Below are 14,689 nucleotides of genomic sequence, written 5' to 3' on the forward strand. Positions count from 1 at the left end.
GGTTTGGTGTTCGTGGGATTAAGGACCTCACCTTCTCTCCTCCAAACATATTTCTAGTCATTGTGACTAAATAGCTAATTTCTGGTTTCATCTGACTATTGAACTTTCTTCTAGAACACCATTTCATTGTCCACGCAAAGAGCAGCAGATTTTAGCTTAGCCATTTCTAGAGGAAGGGCTTCCTTCTTGCACTGCAGCCTCTCAGTCCACGGCAATGAAAAACACACTAGACCTGTGTCCCAGCAATTTCTAATTCATTGCAGATTTGCTTTTTGATCATTCTTGGTGACTCTCGACCATCTTGATCAACTGTCTCCCAGCAGCAGGTGATAGTGTTTTCTTCCTGATCATGGCAGTGGCACAACTGTACCACTCACTTTATACTTACAAAAAATTTAGAGCTGCTTTTGATCACAACTTTGCAGAGCTGGAGGCAATGCCTTTAAATGTCTTGTTCAACCAAATATTGTTTTGATGATATAAGACAAAGACAAACAGCAAATCCTTCCATTTGTTTGTCAGTTTTTTTTAAATAGTTTTGCTGAAAATGTATTAAAGTAGTTTAATTTTCTGTCAGTCAACTAACTGATGAAGCAACTAGTCTTTTCAGCTCTAAATGAATTAACTACAATCCATTAATTAAATATAAATTATTCTCTTCAGTGATTCAGCTGCTGATTAAAAGGATGAACTGACTATTCCTTTAGTCAATATAATGTCAGAAAATGAAAAAATAAAAAACCCAAAACTGCAGTTTAGACATACAGATAGGTATCTCGTTACCACAACAGTATGCTCAGCACTTTGACAGGGAGGGGAAGATGCTGTTATGAAGCAATCAACCATCTGAAACCAAAAACAATGACTCTTACATTTTCAATTCCATAAAGCTCGAGTATGTTTCTCATGTATTTTTTAAAAGATTGACTCATTGATCAGAAACAGGATTTTTTTTTAAATTATTCACTAATCTGCCTCTTAGTTTTTTGTTTAACAATTCCATACGTAAATTGTTACATCATGTTAAAAAAATGACCATTTTGTTTGTATTTGCTTTTTTGTAAAGGCCATTGAGAGGTCTTCAAATGTGTTTATTGAAAACATTCTATTTAATATCAGGTGCACAAAATGAAGCAGTATTTCAGTCCAACTGAAAGGCTGAAGCCAGCAAACGGTTGCCATTTTTGTTTGACTTAAAAGATGGATTGTCAAATAGCTGCTTAATTTCTAGTCCACAGATTACTGTAATAGTCACCCTCAAATTTTCAATTTCTTAAATATCAAATCTTGGTGCATTTTTTTGTATATTTTTTTAGATTTTGGACTGTTGCTAGGACAAAAAGTAATCTTGTGACATCAACCAGGGCTTATGGACATTGTGATGGAAATTATTCTCTATTTTCTGACAATTTACAGTCCAACCAATTTATTAAAAATGTACTAAAAAATAATCTTCAAATGAATTGATAATAGTAGTTGAAGCCTCATTTCTCTTCTTCAAATATACATGAACCCTCCATGTTCTGTAGTCACTGGATTGCGAGATTAAAACACTTAAATAGACCAATAGTGATACGTAAAATCTCAGCTTTAGTGCAATATTATTTCAGTCAACATCAAGTGGCTGGTCCAGTAAGGTTAGGTGAGTGATATCCAAAATTATCTGTAAATCTTTCAGACTCAGATTCAGATTCAGATTCATTTATTAATGGCCACACATCAAAGTTGGTGGAATTTGTTTTCGGTACAGCATTTCATGCTCACATCTACTGTGTCATTAAATAATACAATGAACAATACAATATGAATACAAATACATGACAAAAACAAACAAAGCACAACATGTCACATCAGGGCATTGATTTGTTTAGTGTCCGTATGGCTATGGGGAAAAAACAGTTTTTGAATCTGACCGTCTTTGCATTTCAGACAGTATTCACAAATTCCAAACTTGTCGAACTGCCTACTGAATAAGAAAAATTTTTTACTTCGGTTTGTGGCGACTTTTTCAATGGGGTTTCTGGAAGATAATTTAGTTTCTTCTTCATTTTTAGAAAATACAACTGCCTTTATAACACTGCCTTATCACCTTTGGTTAAAGTGCAGGGGACAAGTCAAAGACTGAACTAAGCAGACCCAGGCAATAAATCAATAACAAAACGTATCTATCAATCGACAGTTCAAACCAGCAAGCAGTCCATAATGGAGAGCTATTCTGCAACAGTACTGTACTAAAAAAGCATTAAAACGGCACAAGGACATAATGCACACAGTAGCGCAATGCACTGCTAAAGACACACAGCCACTCAGAGCATTTGAAAAGCCTGTCTTCAGAAAGTTTCTGAGTGTTGTTGGAACCTGCTATGTTGGTGAAGACCAAAAACACTTTTCAAACCCTGTATTTTTTTAACTTTATACTGACTGTAGAGAATCTGTGGAAAAAGAGCTGTCATCTTTCCTGTACTTTGCCACAACCTTTCACATCTGGCTAAGTTGCACATTGTCACATTTGAGCTGTATATTAGCTTAACTGTTTATTTTATAGACACTGAAGTCTAAGGAGCAAATGCTTGGAAATGGCATATTTTCCAGAGGGCCATACGGGAGAAGTGCATCAGACAAGGCTAGTCTGATCCACTGGTCTGATGGGGTCTGAATGGAAACAACCAGGTATGCATCGCCACAGACAGTTGGACAAATACAGCTAAAGCCACTTCACTGAACAACTGGACTTAACTGCAATGTTTTGTATATCGCTTGCATTCGGCTTTAGATGAGCAGCATTGACAATTAGTAGTTTCACAGTCTTCCAGGAACACTTTTAAAGTCACTTAGAAAACACACAACTAATTTTCAAGTCATCATAGTCTCAATTTCAATAATAAAGATAACTTTTTCATCAAAAACTTGTGTGTTAAAACAACATTACAATTTCATCTGTTACCTTACATGATCTGTTTATGGATGCTTATAATACCAGTTTTCTTTCTTCTTTTTCAGGTGCAGCAGTGAAGGACAACAAAGTGAAAAGGGCTGTTGGGGTGTGTAAGAAAGGGGTGGCAGTATTTTCATATTTGTGGGGGGAAAAAAAGAGAGATCTGACAACAGCTCAGGAGCATCTCAATCTCCCTAAGCACCAGCTTGTTACTGAATCACCAACCAGGAGGAGCTCATGCCTCTCAAGAGTGGTAGCAAGAGCACTGCCATCACCAAAGTCCCCGCTTCAGACAAAAACACTCCACACTAGAGTCCATGCAAGAAGCAATAAGTCCTCTACTGGAGTTAACAGATTCACTTTCTGGAGAGCTCTATGTGACTGTCATATGTGAAGCCGCTTCTCCAACCATTCAGAAGAAAAATGACTGAATGTTAGTTAAAGGGATACTCAGCTGACAAAAGAATTAAAAAAACTAAGTACCGTATTTTCTGCACTATAAGGCGCACTTAAAAGCCTTTAATTTTCTCAAAAATTGATGGTGCGCCTTTTAACCCGGTGCGTATTATGTGTGCACTGAGTTCCAAAATCTGACTGTTGGACCAATTCCCACCGACATAGGGACGTAATACGTACACTACACACGCTGGCAGCGATAAACCTATTAGAGAACATTACATAAAGCTACGTACAGTACTGACTACTGTCCGAGCTTTCGTGAAAGCCGGCATCATTGCTGAACAGCCACCCGGCAATGAGACTGACTCCGACAATGACGAGAGTGAACCCGGCATGTTTGATGTCGAAATTGCCCAGCTGTTCAATTCAGATACAGAAGATGAGGACTTTGATGGATTTGTGACAAAAGATTGATCAAAAAATGTGAGTGTATTTTTAAATATGTAGTAGAATAAAGTTCAACCAAACTCACTGTTTTGCTTCTGTTTCCTTGTTTTAGCATGCGCCCAATATTACGGTGTGCCTTATACATGGCTTAAGTACAGAAATAAACCCTGTAATCGAGAATGCGCCTTACAATCCGATGTGCCTTATGGTGCGGAAAATACGGTAATTAAGTAAAGTTTATTTATATAGCACCTTTCACAGATAAAAATCATAAAGTGCTTTACAGTAAAAGAAAAAGTAAATAAGACATAAAAAACAGTAAAATAAACCCCCTCAATGTAGAGCCCCGTTGCTCATAAAAATCACACAAATAAAATTACACACATAAAATCACATGAAAAAGCTAAATCATGGCACACTTCAATGAAAAGCATCCAGGCCAGGTTACTGACAAGTCGCTTGATGCAAGTTTCAAGGGTCAGTACATCAACCCAGAAAAGTAGAAGCCATTAAAATGAGGTCATTGTCCAAAATTATCAACAATGTCCAAGGCCTGTCCCACGCAAGAGCTACAGGTCCAATAGCAGTTGCAATAGGAGGACCACCAATACCACTGAGTATGAAGTGGCAATGACTGTCCTTAGACAGTTTCTTCAAAAACTAAACCTGATGCAGATGCCTCGCATCTCACTGAAAGGCAAACAGTCAAGAGCAGACCAGGAAGACTCTGATGTCTCCTGCTGCAGACAGTGAGTCAAAACCCCTGGACTGGCAACATAACCACAACTTCCCAGAAGTGTGCCAATAAATATTTAAGCACACCAGTCATCAGTACCCCCTCTGAAAGAAACGTCAATACAGCGGGAAATGTTGTCACATGTTGTCACAGCATTAAAACCAGAGTGAAACGACTTGTCTTTCTTGCTCACAGTTTGAAATTATTGGTTATTGTAAGGTCTTGGCAGTTATTATTACAACATTTCTGTGTACTGACCCACATATCTTAATTAAGTTTATACATCTTGATATTAGGTCTCTCTACCTTAAAGATGAATTAGATTTGGTAAGTTACATTATATTTTATGTCATTTATATTTGTGTTTTAGAGGGTTTTATTATATTTGCTACATTTTACAGAATGTCAAATTGATCTACCTCAAACTTTACTCTAATTTTTGACACTGATAAAACATTCTTCTATTTTCTATGTTGCACAGCTTTTGTGAAACTTTATTATGTGTAAAAGTTTCCTTCAAATTAATCCCTTACTCTCGTATCTGAATATTTTAGGATTATTTGCTCTTTATTTAAAGCTGCTGTCCGGAGTTTCCGTTTGTTTTCAATTTATGTATCATTTTTTAACAAAGCTTAAATGTGTTAGTCTAGTTCGATACTATAATATAAAGTTAGAATAACGCGATATGAAAATTTATTCCTGAGCTCCGCCTTCCTCTCATAGACCCCCATGTTATTCCAAAAAGCGCCGGTTGCTGCCGACCAATCAAGTTCGAGCTTCAGCTTTGTCATGCTGTCAATCAACGGTTACGCGCACAGCAAGCAAGCCCATGCAGAGGTGGACGAGCTACGCACTACGCAACCGCGCGCACATTTGTTTTGCTTGTGGAGGAGAGAGCATCAGGGCTCAGCAACTTCCAGAAAAGTTACCAATCCCACGGCTTGTCAGGCCAAGAGACTGCAGGACGTTTTTTGGCTCGGGGTGCTCGCGTCGCTCCCCGACCACGGCCTCCATAGCCCGCCTGACGGCTTCGTTTAGATGCCCGACCTCTGGAGGAAGATGTTGGGGCGTCTGGGACATACTCTTCGTCAGAGGAGTCATGCAATTCTGAACTCTAGATAGAAATAAATAAACAATGTAACACATATACACGCGTAAATGCACTAAGTTTGATAAACAACGTCATCGAGAGGGATACACGAGTGTAATCACATATTGAAACTTTACGAGTTCGTCCTAGCAGATTCATGTTATTTTGGTATTAGGACAAGTTAGACTCAATACAGCATTCTAACGTAATTCCTTTATTATTTACTAAATGTACTAAATGTAGAAGAGTGGAAAACAGCAAAACAGGCAAGATACTGCAGCACTCCGGGCACTTCTCTCAGGTACTGCGCGCGTGCACAAATAAAGGGGCGAAATCAGAGGGAGGGAGGGTGGGACCAACAGTGTTTTGGGAGACGTTGCGATTCAAACTCCGGACAGCAGCTTTAATGTGGATCAAGGTGAGCTCATTCTGAAATGACCATTTTTATTTATTGGTGTTATTGTGTATAATTATTATTTTGCTGAAGATAATTTAATGACATTTAAAAGTATCAGGGTTTCTTTAATCCTGAATAAAGTTGTTCAATTCAATTTTTTTATTGTCTTGATCGTCATTTAAAAAGATCATGATATTTTCAGTAATTATTGATACTGATTTTTACAAAGGACTGCACAGTGGCACAGTGGTTAGCACTTTCGCCTTGCAGCAAGAAGGTCCCCGGTTCAAATCCCGGCCTGGGCCTTGGATCTTTCTGCATGGAGTTTGCATGTTCTCCCTGTGCATGCGTGAGTTTTCTCCGGGAACTCTGGCTTCCACCCAGAGTCCAAAAATATGCTGAGGTTAATTGATTATTCTAAATTGCCCGTAGGTGTGAATGTGAGAGTGATTGTTTGTCTGTATATGTAGCCCTGTGACAGACTGGCGACCTGTCCAGGGTGTCCCCTGCCTTCGAGTCAGCTGAGATAGGCTCCAGCACCCCCCGTGACCCTAGTGAGGATAAAGTGGTGTATAGAGAATGGATGGATGGATGGATGGAGGATTTTTAGAAAGACTGTCCACGGCTAACCTTTGTATCTAAATAAATAGGCCTAAATGGTTGAATTCTAAAGGACTCTTTCTTTCCTCCAGGCCTTTATTCATAATTGGTCATTTAAAAATGATCAATGATTATTGATTAAATCAGCCAATACATTTTTTTTATTGTGAAAGACTTTTCAGCGACATCGGCCAGCTCTAGTACTAGGTATTTGTAAACTGTGTCTTAGAATGCAAACCTTACAAACTGCCTGTGGTCCGGGTGAACTGCTTACATGTAAACCAATCCCCCAGACCAACTGCATTCAGAAGATGAACATTTTGAACTTTGTTCAAGTAAGTTTGTAGATATTTGTTAGCACACAAAAGACAGATACCTCCTCCTTTTACTTTTCCTTGCATCCAAAGCGGAAACCAATCACTTCGCTCCCTTGTTTAGGACACTGTATTTCCTCTCAGTACTGCTATGGCCTCATTCGCTACTACAGTGTTGACCATCGAGACAAAATTAAGAGGCCTAAAACGAAACTGCAAACAGTAACCCATGGGAAGTGTTCGCTCTACCAACGGAGAGAGTACACATGCACGTCTCTAAGGGAGATCTGCTGCCAGCTGACTGAGTTTAAGTACTGTAGGTGGAGGGCTGACACCCACAGGTGTGCCGGCTAGGAACAACCTCACTTGACTGCTCTGATTTATTTGGTCTGTGTTTTTTTTAAATGAAGTGTATTCTTTCTTTGTTGTAACATTTGTGTTCATGCAAAGAAGTGGGGGCATCTTTATTGGGGCATTGAAAGAGTGACAAATATTGTGAACATTTTTTTCTGGTGACCAGATAAAACATTAAAGCACCCAAACTGAGGGCTCACTGAGACAACAAAACTACATTTATGTGGATGGGGGAAATAGTGCTTGGGAGACTGTTTTAGGGGAAAGCAGTGCCGTTTGGGGCTCAATCCCTGAACAGAACATGGAATGCACCTCTTGGGCAGCAACAAATGAGGGGTAACAGTGTCTCTCTCTCCTGCTGGAGCCCCTCTCCATTCAGTCCTTGAGTTAGGATGACTGATTTTTCTTCTTCCTTGGTGATGAGTTATTCTCATGACCTGGATGGGGGCCATGGTGGTTTAGCTAGTGGCTACAGTTTCAGCACGAACTTTGGCTTGCAGAGGGCACTAGCTTCTTGAGAAGGGGTTGTGGTGCTGCAAGCTTGCGAGAGCTGGAAGAGGATTTTTACACTTTACATCCTAACTGGGCATGATGCTACACAGAAATTCTGTCTGCTTCTTCCTCAGCTCAATTTTCACCTTGATGGCATCTAGCGATTGTCCAAACAAGCTGTCAGTGGTGACTGGTTGATCCAGACAAAAGGACCTGTCTCCATCTGGAACATCAGACAGTGTCAGCCACAGGTGTCTCTGTGCCACGACTGTGAAAGCCATTTGCTGAGGGAGAGCACTGCACAGAAGAACGCACAAAGTATCTAATCTGTAGTGACTCTGACTTCATTGAGGAGAGGTGCCAGTGGACTCTCTGAGGGCATCAGAGACCCAAGCTCCGACACACACACACTGCCTAATGTGTCTGCAGCATAGTGACGGAGTTCAGCACGCCTGAGCTTGGTAGATTTCATCCAGCTGCAATGCAAAGCGCTGGAGTGCTTAAACGGGAGAGTTGTGGGGCTGCCGACGCCGTGGTTGTGGGACGGAGTCATGTAAACAGCCAGGGATGGCTCCACAGTCAGTGCATTAACCACACCAGCTTTTTCAGTCCTATCCCAATCCAAATAATGTCTATCGCAGGCACTGTGATGCAGGTGGACAGCAGTTTGTTACATTTTTAAGATAATTCTGAGACAAATATAAGTACATGGGCATGTTGTTTTCACCGTCAGTGGCTGGGGAAGACAAAATCAAACTAACCGTGGTGGTTCTAAGCTAGCGGAGGAAATGGCCATTCCACCTCCTGTCTCTCAGCTGCACAGCAGTACGGAAAAGAGAAAGCTGTATTGTTGTGGCTAACATGTGAAGCAGCCATGGCATCTTGACCCAAAAACAAACTTGCGTGCTCATCCTCACATAAAACATGTCAAAGCTGAAGTCAAGCACATCGCCATCATCATGTTGAGCTGCTAATCCTATTTAGCTCCGACAGAGACTATGCCTTGAACTTGGCCAAACAGTAAATATATTCCGTGCGGTCAGCCCAGCCAGCAGCAAAGAATTCAACCAGAATCTTCATGCCATCAGACCTGGGCGAAGAAGGTTCTTTTGACTTGGAGAGGAGAGGGTCATGCCATGAGTCCTCGGTCTTTCCTAGCACTTTTTCCAGAATGTGGGTCATCTATCCTGGGTTAAAGGTCGAAACTGGTGACAGAACTTGGACATCTCAGACTCTATCAACACTCTCCTGGCATGGACAATTCCCAGGCAGACAAGACATGCTTCGCGCTGGTCTTTGTCAAGAGCCCCACCCCTGAGGACAGGGTTATATAGAAGACTCCTTCGTCTTACGCTTGGTGCTCATATCGAAACAAAAAGCTTATGACTTTGTAAGAAAACTTAAAATTAGCGCTTCGATGACAGCCAAACTCACTATAAACATAATGGTGGCTTGCATCAACAGGGACACTTAAGATAAGCACAAGCCCAGCAGTAGCCTGCAGAACACAGAACAAACTAAAAAAGTTAGCCCATTTCAGAGGAGGTGGGTCAGTGGAGAACTGAGGGCTGACTGTGATGACAGGTGCTTATAAATGCAGACAGGACCTCATGCATCATCACAGATCATCTGCCTTAAAGGTGTGAATAGAAGCGTCTTCAGTCAGGCAATATGAGGGTGTGATATCCCGTACTGTAAGTGTTGCACTGAGTGAACGGCCTGAAAGGAACTAACAATTACACAAACAATTCATCAAGACAAGTTACATATCAATCCTGAAAATTCTAAAATAAATATCCTTTAAAACGATTTTTTTAAGTATAAGTTAAAGTATTCTGGATATGACCAACAAGTTTTACCTTTCTACAAAGATGTTTCAAATAATGCACACTTCTAAAATGATCAATACTTGACACTGTCATAACTTTTACTGCGGAAAACAATGTTTATATTTCGATTCTATGAGTCTTTGGAGAAAAACTGAACAATATTCTTCACCATTTTCAGTTCCTTTGTAGAGCAAATTGAGTAAATAATTAATAGGTTGATTTACAACGGAAACGATAAGTACGCAACACTTTGCTACATAAGATATGATCATTTAATACTTGTACTATAATCATACTGACCAAAGTATGGGAAATGCGATGAAAAATAGCAGGTACACAGCTAAAAATGTGCATAATAATGGAATATTTACACTCCATCTTTTTAAAATAAGCATTTTTACGGTTTTATTACAACTATAAAAACAACAAAAATAAAAACAGAGTAGAATATGAAGTCTTTTGATAAGCTGCAGAGGTCCTGTATTGAAATGTAACGTTTACGTGTCGTGCTGTTTCGTGTATATTAACCAGACTGAGGTGTTTTCAACCTCCAGTAACTCTCGCTAGCTTTTAGCTCAGTGCAGCTGACACATTGCTAAGTTACGTCGCCAGAAAGACACGTACCTGCAGCCTGTCTGCCGTCGTCCTCAAAGATAAGTCTGAAGTCCAGCTCCTCTGTGCAGTTTACTGTGGACATTGAACTCAAGAGACGCTAAATATCCTCAAAGAGAGACTTTCCACCGAGCTCTGTCTGTCCGTCTGTCTTCTAAAACTGACCCGTCTCACTCACTTCCATCCGACTGAAAGCAGAACTCCGCTTCAACTAAAGACGCGCCAACAACCCGTCGACTAATTCCGAAATAAAAGTTGTTAACCAACAGCTACACGATCAATAAATATGCCCCCGCCCCCTAGTATTAAACCACATCAGTGTGGTTGTTTTGTTGACTGCTTGTCTTCGCTGTTTGTGTTCGTTTGCAGCGAGTTTACTACCCTCCAGCTTGATCCGTGTGCTGCTTTCAGGCTCTCCTCGTAAACTCCTCTCCCGAGGTGATGGCGGAAATGAGTAAACCGGCTCTGAAATACAGTTCAAGAAGCTGGTGTGGTTTATTTACTGCAAAACAGAATCCAAGAATTGACAGTGCAGATCTTGCTGTTGTATGTATGTGATGGCCTTAATCGTTGACCATAAATCTTTATTTTTAAACCAATTCAAGAGCGTTTAAGGTTTTGTAAGATATTTGTAATTCATGTTAATTTGGATGTCTCCTGTTAAAATGAAAAAGGAGTCAGTGACTTTCTGTAAGACATAGTGACAGCGATGTATCTTTTTTTAATCTATTTATATGCCTACACATTGCCCTAACTACAATGCCTGTGGCTGACAGGGTTTTTGTAGTGTTCCTTGTCATACATGGAGAACCCAACATTTCCCACTGGAATAATTAGTCCGCTAAGGAACACAGCAGAATTATGTGATGGTAAGCGTTGGTTTGTCTGTTTGTCTATCTGTCTGTTAGCAATATTACTCAAAACCGAACTAACGGATTTGGATGAAATTTTTAGGGAAGATCAGAAATGATACAAGGACCAAGTAATTAGATTTTGGCAGTGATCAGACTTATAGTCTAGATCCATGGATTTGTTAAAGATTGCTGTATCATTGCGAGATAGCGTCATGGCGTCACTCTAACTGTACTGTGCTCTCTGAGAGCTTTTCTAGTTACACACTGTCTATAACCCCTTGACGCCTATTGTCACAAATTCGCAATTTAACACTTTCATTCAGACTGCAGCCGAGATAGCGTATCCATTACGCCAATGCCGGCTTGTATATATTCAATACGTACGTTGGAACATTTTGCAAGCACTTATTTCTCGTAGGACCATTCAGAGTGGAACCTAATTATTATATATCTGTTTTATTGTTGTATATTTGTTCTATGTGTAATAGACAAATTAACAATTTCCATCAGCTGGAAGCAAAAACACACAAAAGTTTTTTTTTTAATTTAAGGTGTCAAGGGCTTAAATTTAAGCAATAATAAAATGGAAATTAAAAACATGCACATTTGTACAATAAATTGTGCACATTATGTTAACATTCTATTTTTAATCATAAGTTATTTACGGAATATGAAAAAAATATTCTCTGAAAGTTGTGGTGGAATAGTCAAAGCTCTACACGTGCAGTATGGCAGATGTTCATAATGTAGTATTCTAATATTATTACAATAATAATTACATCTGTACATGCAGCTGCCCTTGCGGCTGAGAGACTTTTATGTCCAGTTTTGGCTCAGCTAAGTTTATCATGCATCTTGTCAATTAGCTGGTTTGTTAGATTTGCAGAGAGATGTTTAAAAGACGTGCAATAAAAAATTAGCAAAAAACAAATGCTTGCCAATTCCAAAAAAATTGTTGTGTTATTTTTATCCCTTAGATGTGCCAGTGATTAGACCAACACTCTTCTTTAAGTGGGTCAAAAATGATCTGTAGAAAAATCAATATGTTTTTATGCCATTTTTGTCATTTTTGTTCTGAATAATCATTTGTATTATTGTTTGTATTATGTTTTGGTCCACACAAGAATGATTTCATGTTTGACATGCAAATCTATCAATCAATATGTAGCTATATAACAAATGCACACATACACGTGTACACACATATACTCAATACATACATAGAGTAATGTTGGCAAGTTTAGTTAGCTAGGCAGTGTTGGCTAAAGTAGACTAATTTGATCATATATAATAATAAGACATCCTCTTTCACACATAAGTCATGAATGTGAAAGTATGTTCAAAAGGATCAATTTGATGACATCAAATTTTATCTGAGGTAAAACATGTATCAGGTCTTTTGTGTAAAATAATCTTCTTTATCGGTGACACGTCTGACATAGTGTGTGTGGTCCACAACAAATATATTGCTGACAGTTATAACTGATAGGAATCTCAGCATACAGGTCATTTTTGACCCACTTTTTCAAGCTTGGTGTAGTACTACAAATATAATTTCTTAAAAAGTATAAAAGATTACCTAAAAGTTTAATAGAATGATATCAAAAACTTCATTTTTTTTTAGGAATGGCTGGAAAATGGAACTTTTCAGAAAAAATAAATTGCAAGAAAACGACCTCATCAGGTCATTTTGACTCACTTATGCATCTAAGAGTTAAGTACTCCACACACAAAGTCGTATCAGTATAGGTTATTTTACATCTTTAGGGAATTACAATAGTCGCATTTAATGTGCGGTCACGTTGCACTGCAGCCGTTCCGTTTCAGTCCCTCTGTTTACTGTGCTGGACGGTGATGTCCATATTTCCCAGCACACTCGAAGGGAGCATCAGACCGCCCCGTGGTGACGTCAGCAGCAGGTTTTGTTGCTGCTATTTTAAATTCTAACTTATTTTCCTATTTTTTTTTATCATAGATATACCCTGGTCAAGAGCTGAAGGGGTTCAAACAGCTACATCTGAAGAAGAATCCTCTCTCAGTAACATGTTGGTCTACATCTAAATAAAGAAAAACTAGACTAGACTTGTTCTCATATACTGTTTTGTTTGTTCTACTTAATATTAAAGCTTTATATTTGTCTTTTTAAGGAAAGTACAGCTACCCAATGAGAACAATGACTAGTCAGGGGTGTCAAACATATGGCCCATGGGCCAAAACCGTCCCACCAGATGGTCCATTTTAGTCCGTAAGATGACTTTGCAAAGTATAAAATTTGCAGAGAAAACATTAACTGCAAATGTGTAAATTTGTAAAACTGCACATTTTTAATAATTTCTAGATCTTGACAAGTTGTTTTGATCAAGTAAAATACCTGATTGTTTAGTTCCAGATTAGTTCCAGATACCTGAGACTAAATGTTTGGTGCGTTTGTAGATACTCTGTGATCTGGAAGTTGTAATGTGTAAATGATAAACTGAGATGTAACCTTGTTGAAAGTGAACTTATTTTTCTTAAAAAATTTCAGGATGATCATAATGTTTTGTAGAAAAATAGCACATTAAATGTGATTATTTTCAGAATGTACTTTTTTGACCCAAAACAAAGAAAAATTTGGAGTTGTGGTTATTTATAGGCTATTATACGGTGATTTTACTGGTCCAGCCCACTTAAGATCAAATTGAACTGTATGTGGCCCCTGAACTAAAATGAGTTTGACACCCCTGGTCTAACTTATACATAACCAGATACTTAATAAAGCAGGCTTGTTGTGGAACTCAACATGTTTACTGAACCATATGAGTTTATACTCATCACAGTAACATTAACTGTAAAACAAAAGGCCCAAATATACAGGTACATGATTCCTTAACTCTAGTATTTAAATGGTTTTTAAGTAGCCTCAATACTACAGTACGACAGCTTTTCTGTTTGAAATTCAGTAACTGTTACTCTGCCAAGGAACGTAGCAGCGTTATCTGATGATCGGCATACGTTTGTCTGTCTGTTGGCAACATTACTCAAAAACAGATAAATGGATTAGGATGAAATTATCAGGGAAGGTCAGAAATGTGACAATGACCACCTGATTAGATTTTGGCAGCGATGTAGCTTTTAGTCTGGATCCATGGATTTGTTCAAGATTTCTGTATCGTGAGATATTGGCAAGGTGTCACTGCTACGTCAGCTGCCTGGTGATGATCACGATTGCAATCCTACTAGAAATCCACCACTGTGGACTTATTGGGACTTATCCATCGGAAATGATACACGGAACGATTGATTCAATTGTGGGGGTGTTTCTGAGTCCCATTAATTACTGCCACTCCTGCATATTTCAGTCACACGTTTCAGTATCCAGGGCTGCACAGTGGCACAGTGGTTAGCACTTTCACCTTGCAGCAAGAAGATCCCCTGTTCAAATCCCGGTCTGGGCCTGTGATCTTTCTGCATGGAGTTTGCATGTTCTCCCTGTGCATGCGTGGGTTTTCTCCGGGAACTCCGGCTTCCTCCCAGAGTCCAAAAATATGCTGAGGTTAATTGATTATTCTAAATTGCCCATAGGTGTGAATGTCAGTGTGATTGTTTGTCTGTATATGTAGCCCTGCGACAGACTGGCGACCTGTCCAGGGT

General features: G+C 39.2%; 1 protein-coding gene across 1 annotated transcript in view; it reads right to left on the reverse strand.

Moving 5' to 3' along the window:
• Positions 1-11,549, reverse strand: part of LOC110968593 (nuclear factor of activated T-cells, cytoplasmic 3-like) — a 37,791-nt gene extending 26,242 nt beyond the window's left edge. The window contains 1 exon segment of the mRNA XM_022218501.2: positions 10,218-11,549. Coding sequence (XP_022074193.2) covers positions 10,218-10,290 — 73 coding nt within the window. The 5' untranslated portion in view covers positions 10,291-11,549.
• Between the last annotated feature and the right edge of the window lie 3,140 nt (positions 11,550-14,689).

This window comes from Acanthochromis polyacanthus, chromosome 8 (assembly GCF_021347895.1).
Source record: "Acanthochromis polyacanthus isolate Apoly-LR-REF ecotype Palm Island chromosome 8, KAUST_Apoly_ChrSc, whole genome shotgun sequence".
Taxonomy (NCBI): Eukaryota; Metazoa; Chordata; class Actinopteri; family Pomacentridae; genus Acanthochromis; species Acanthochromis polyacanthus.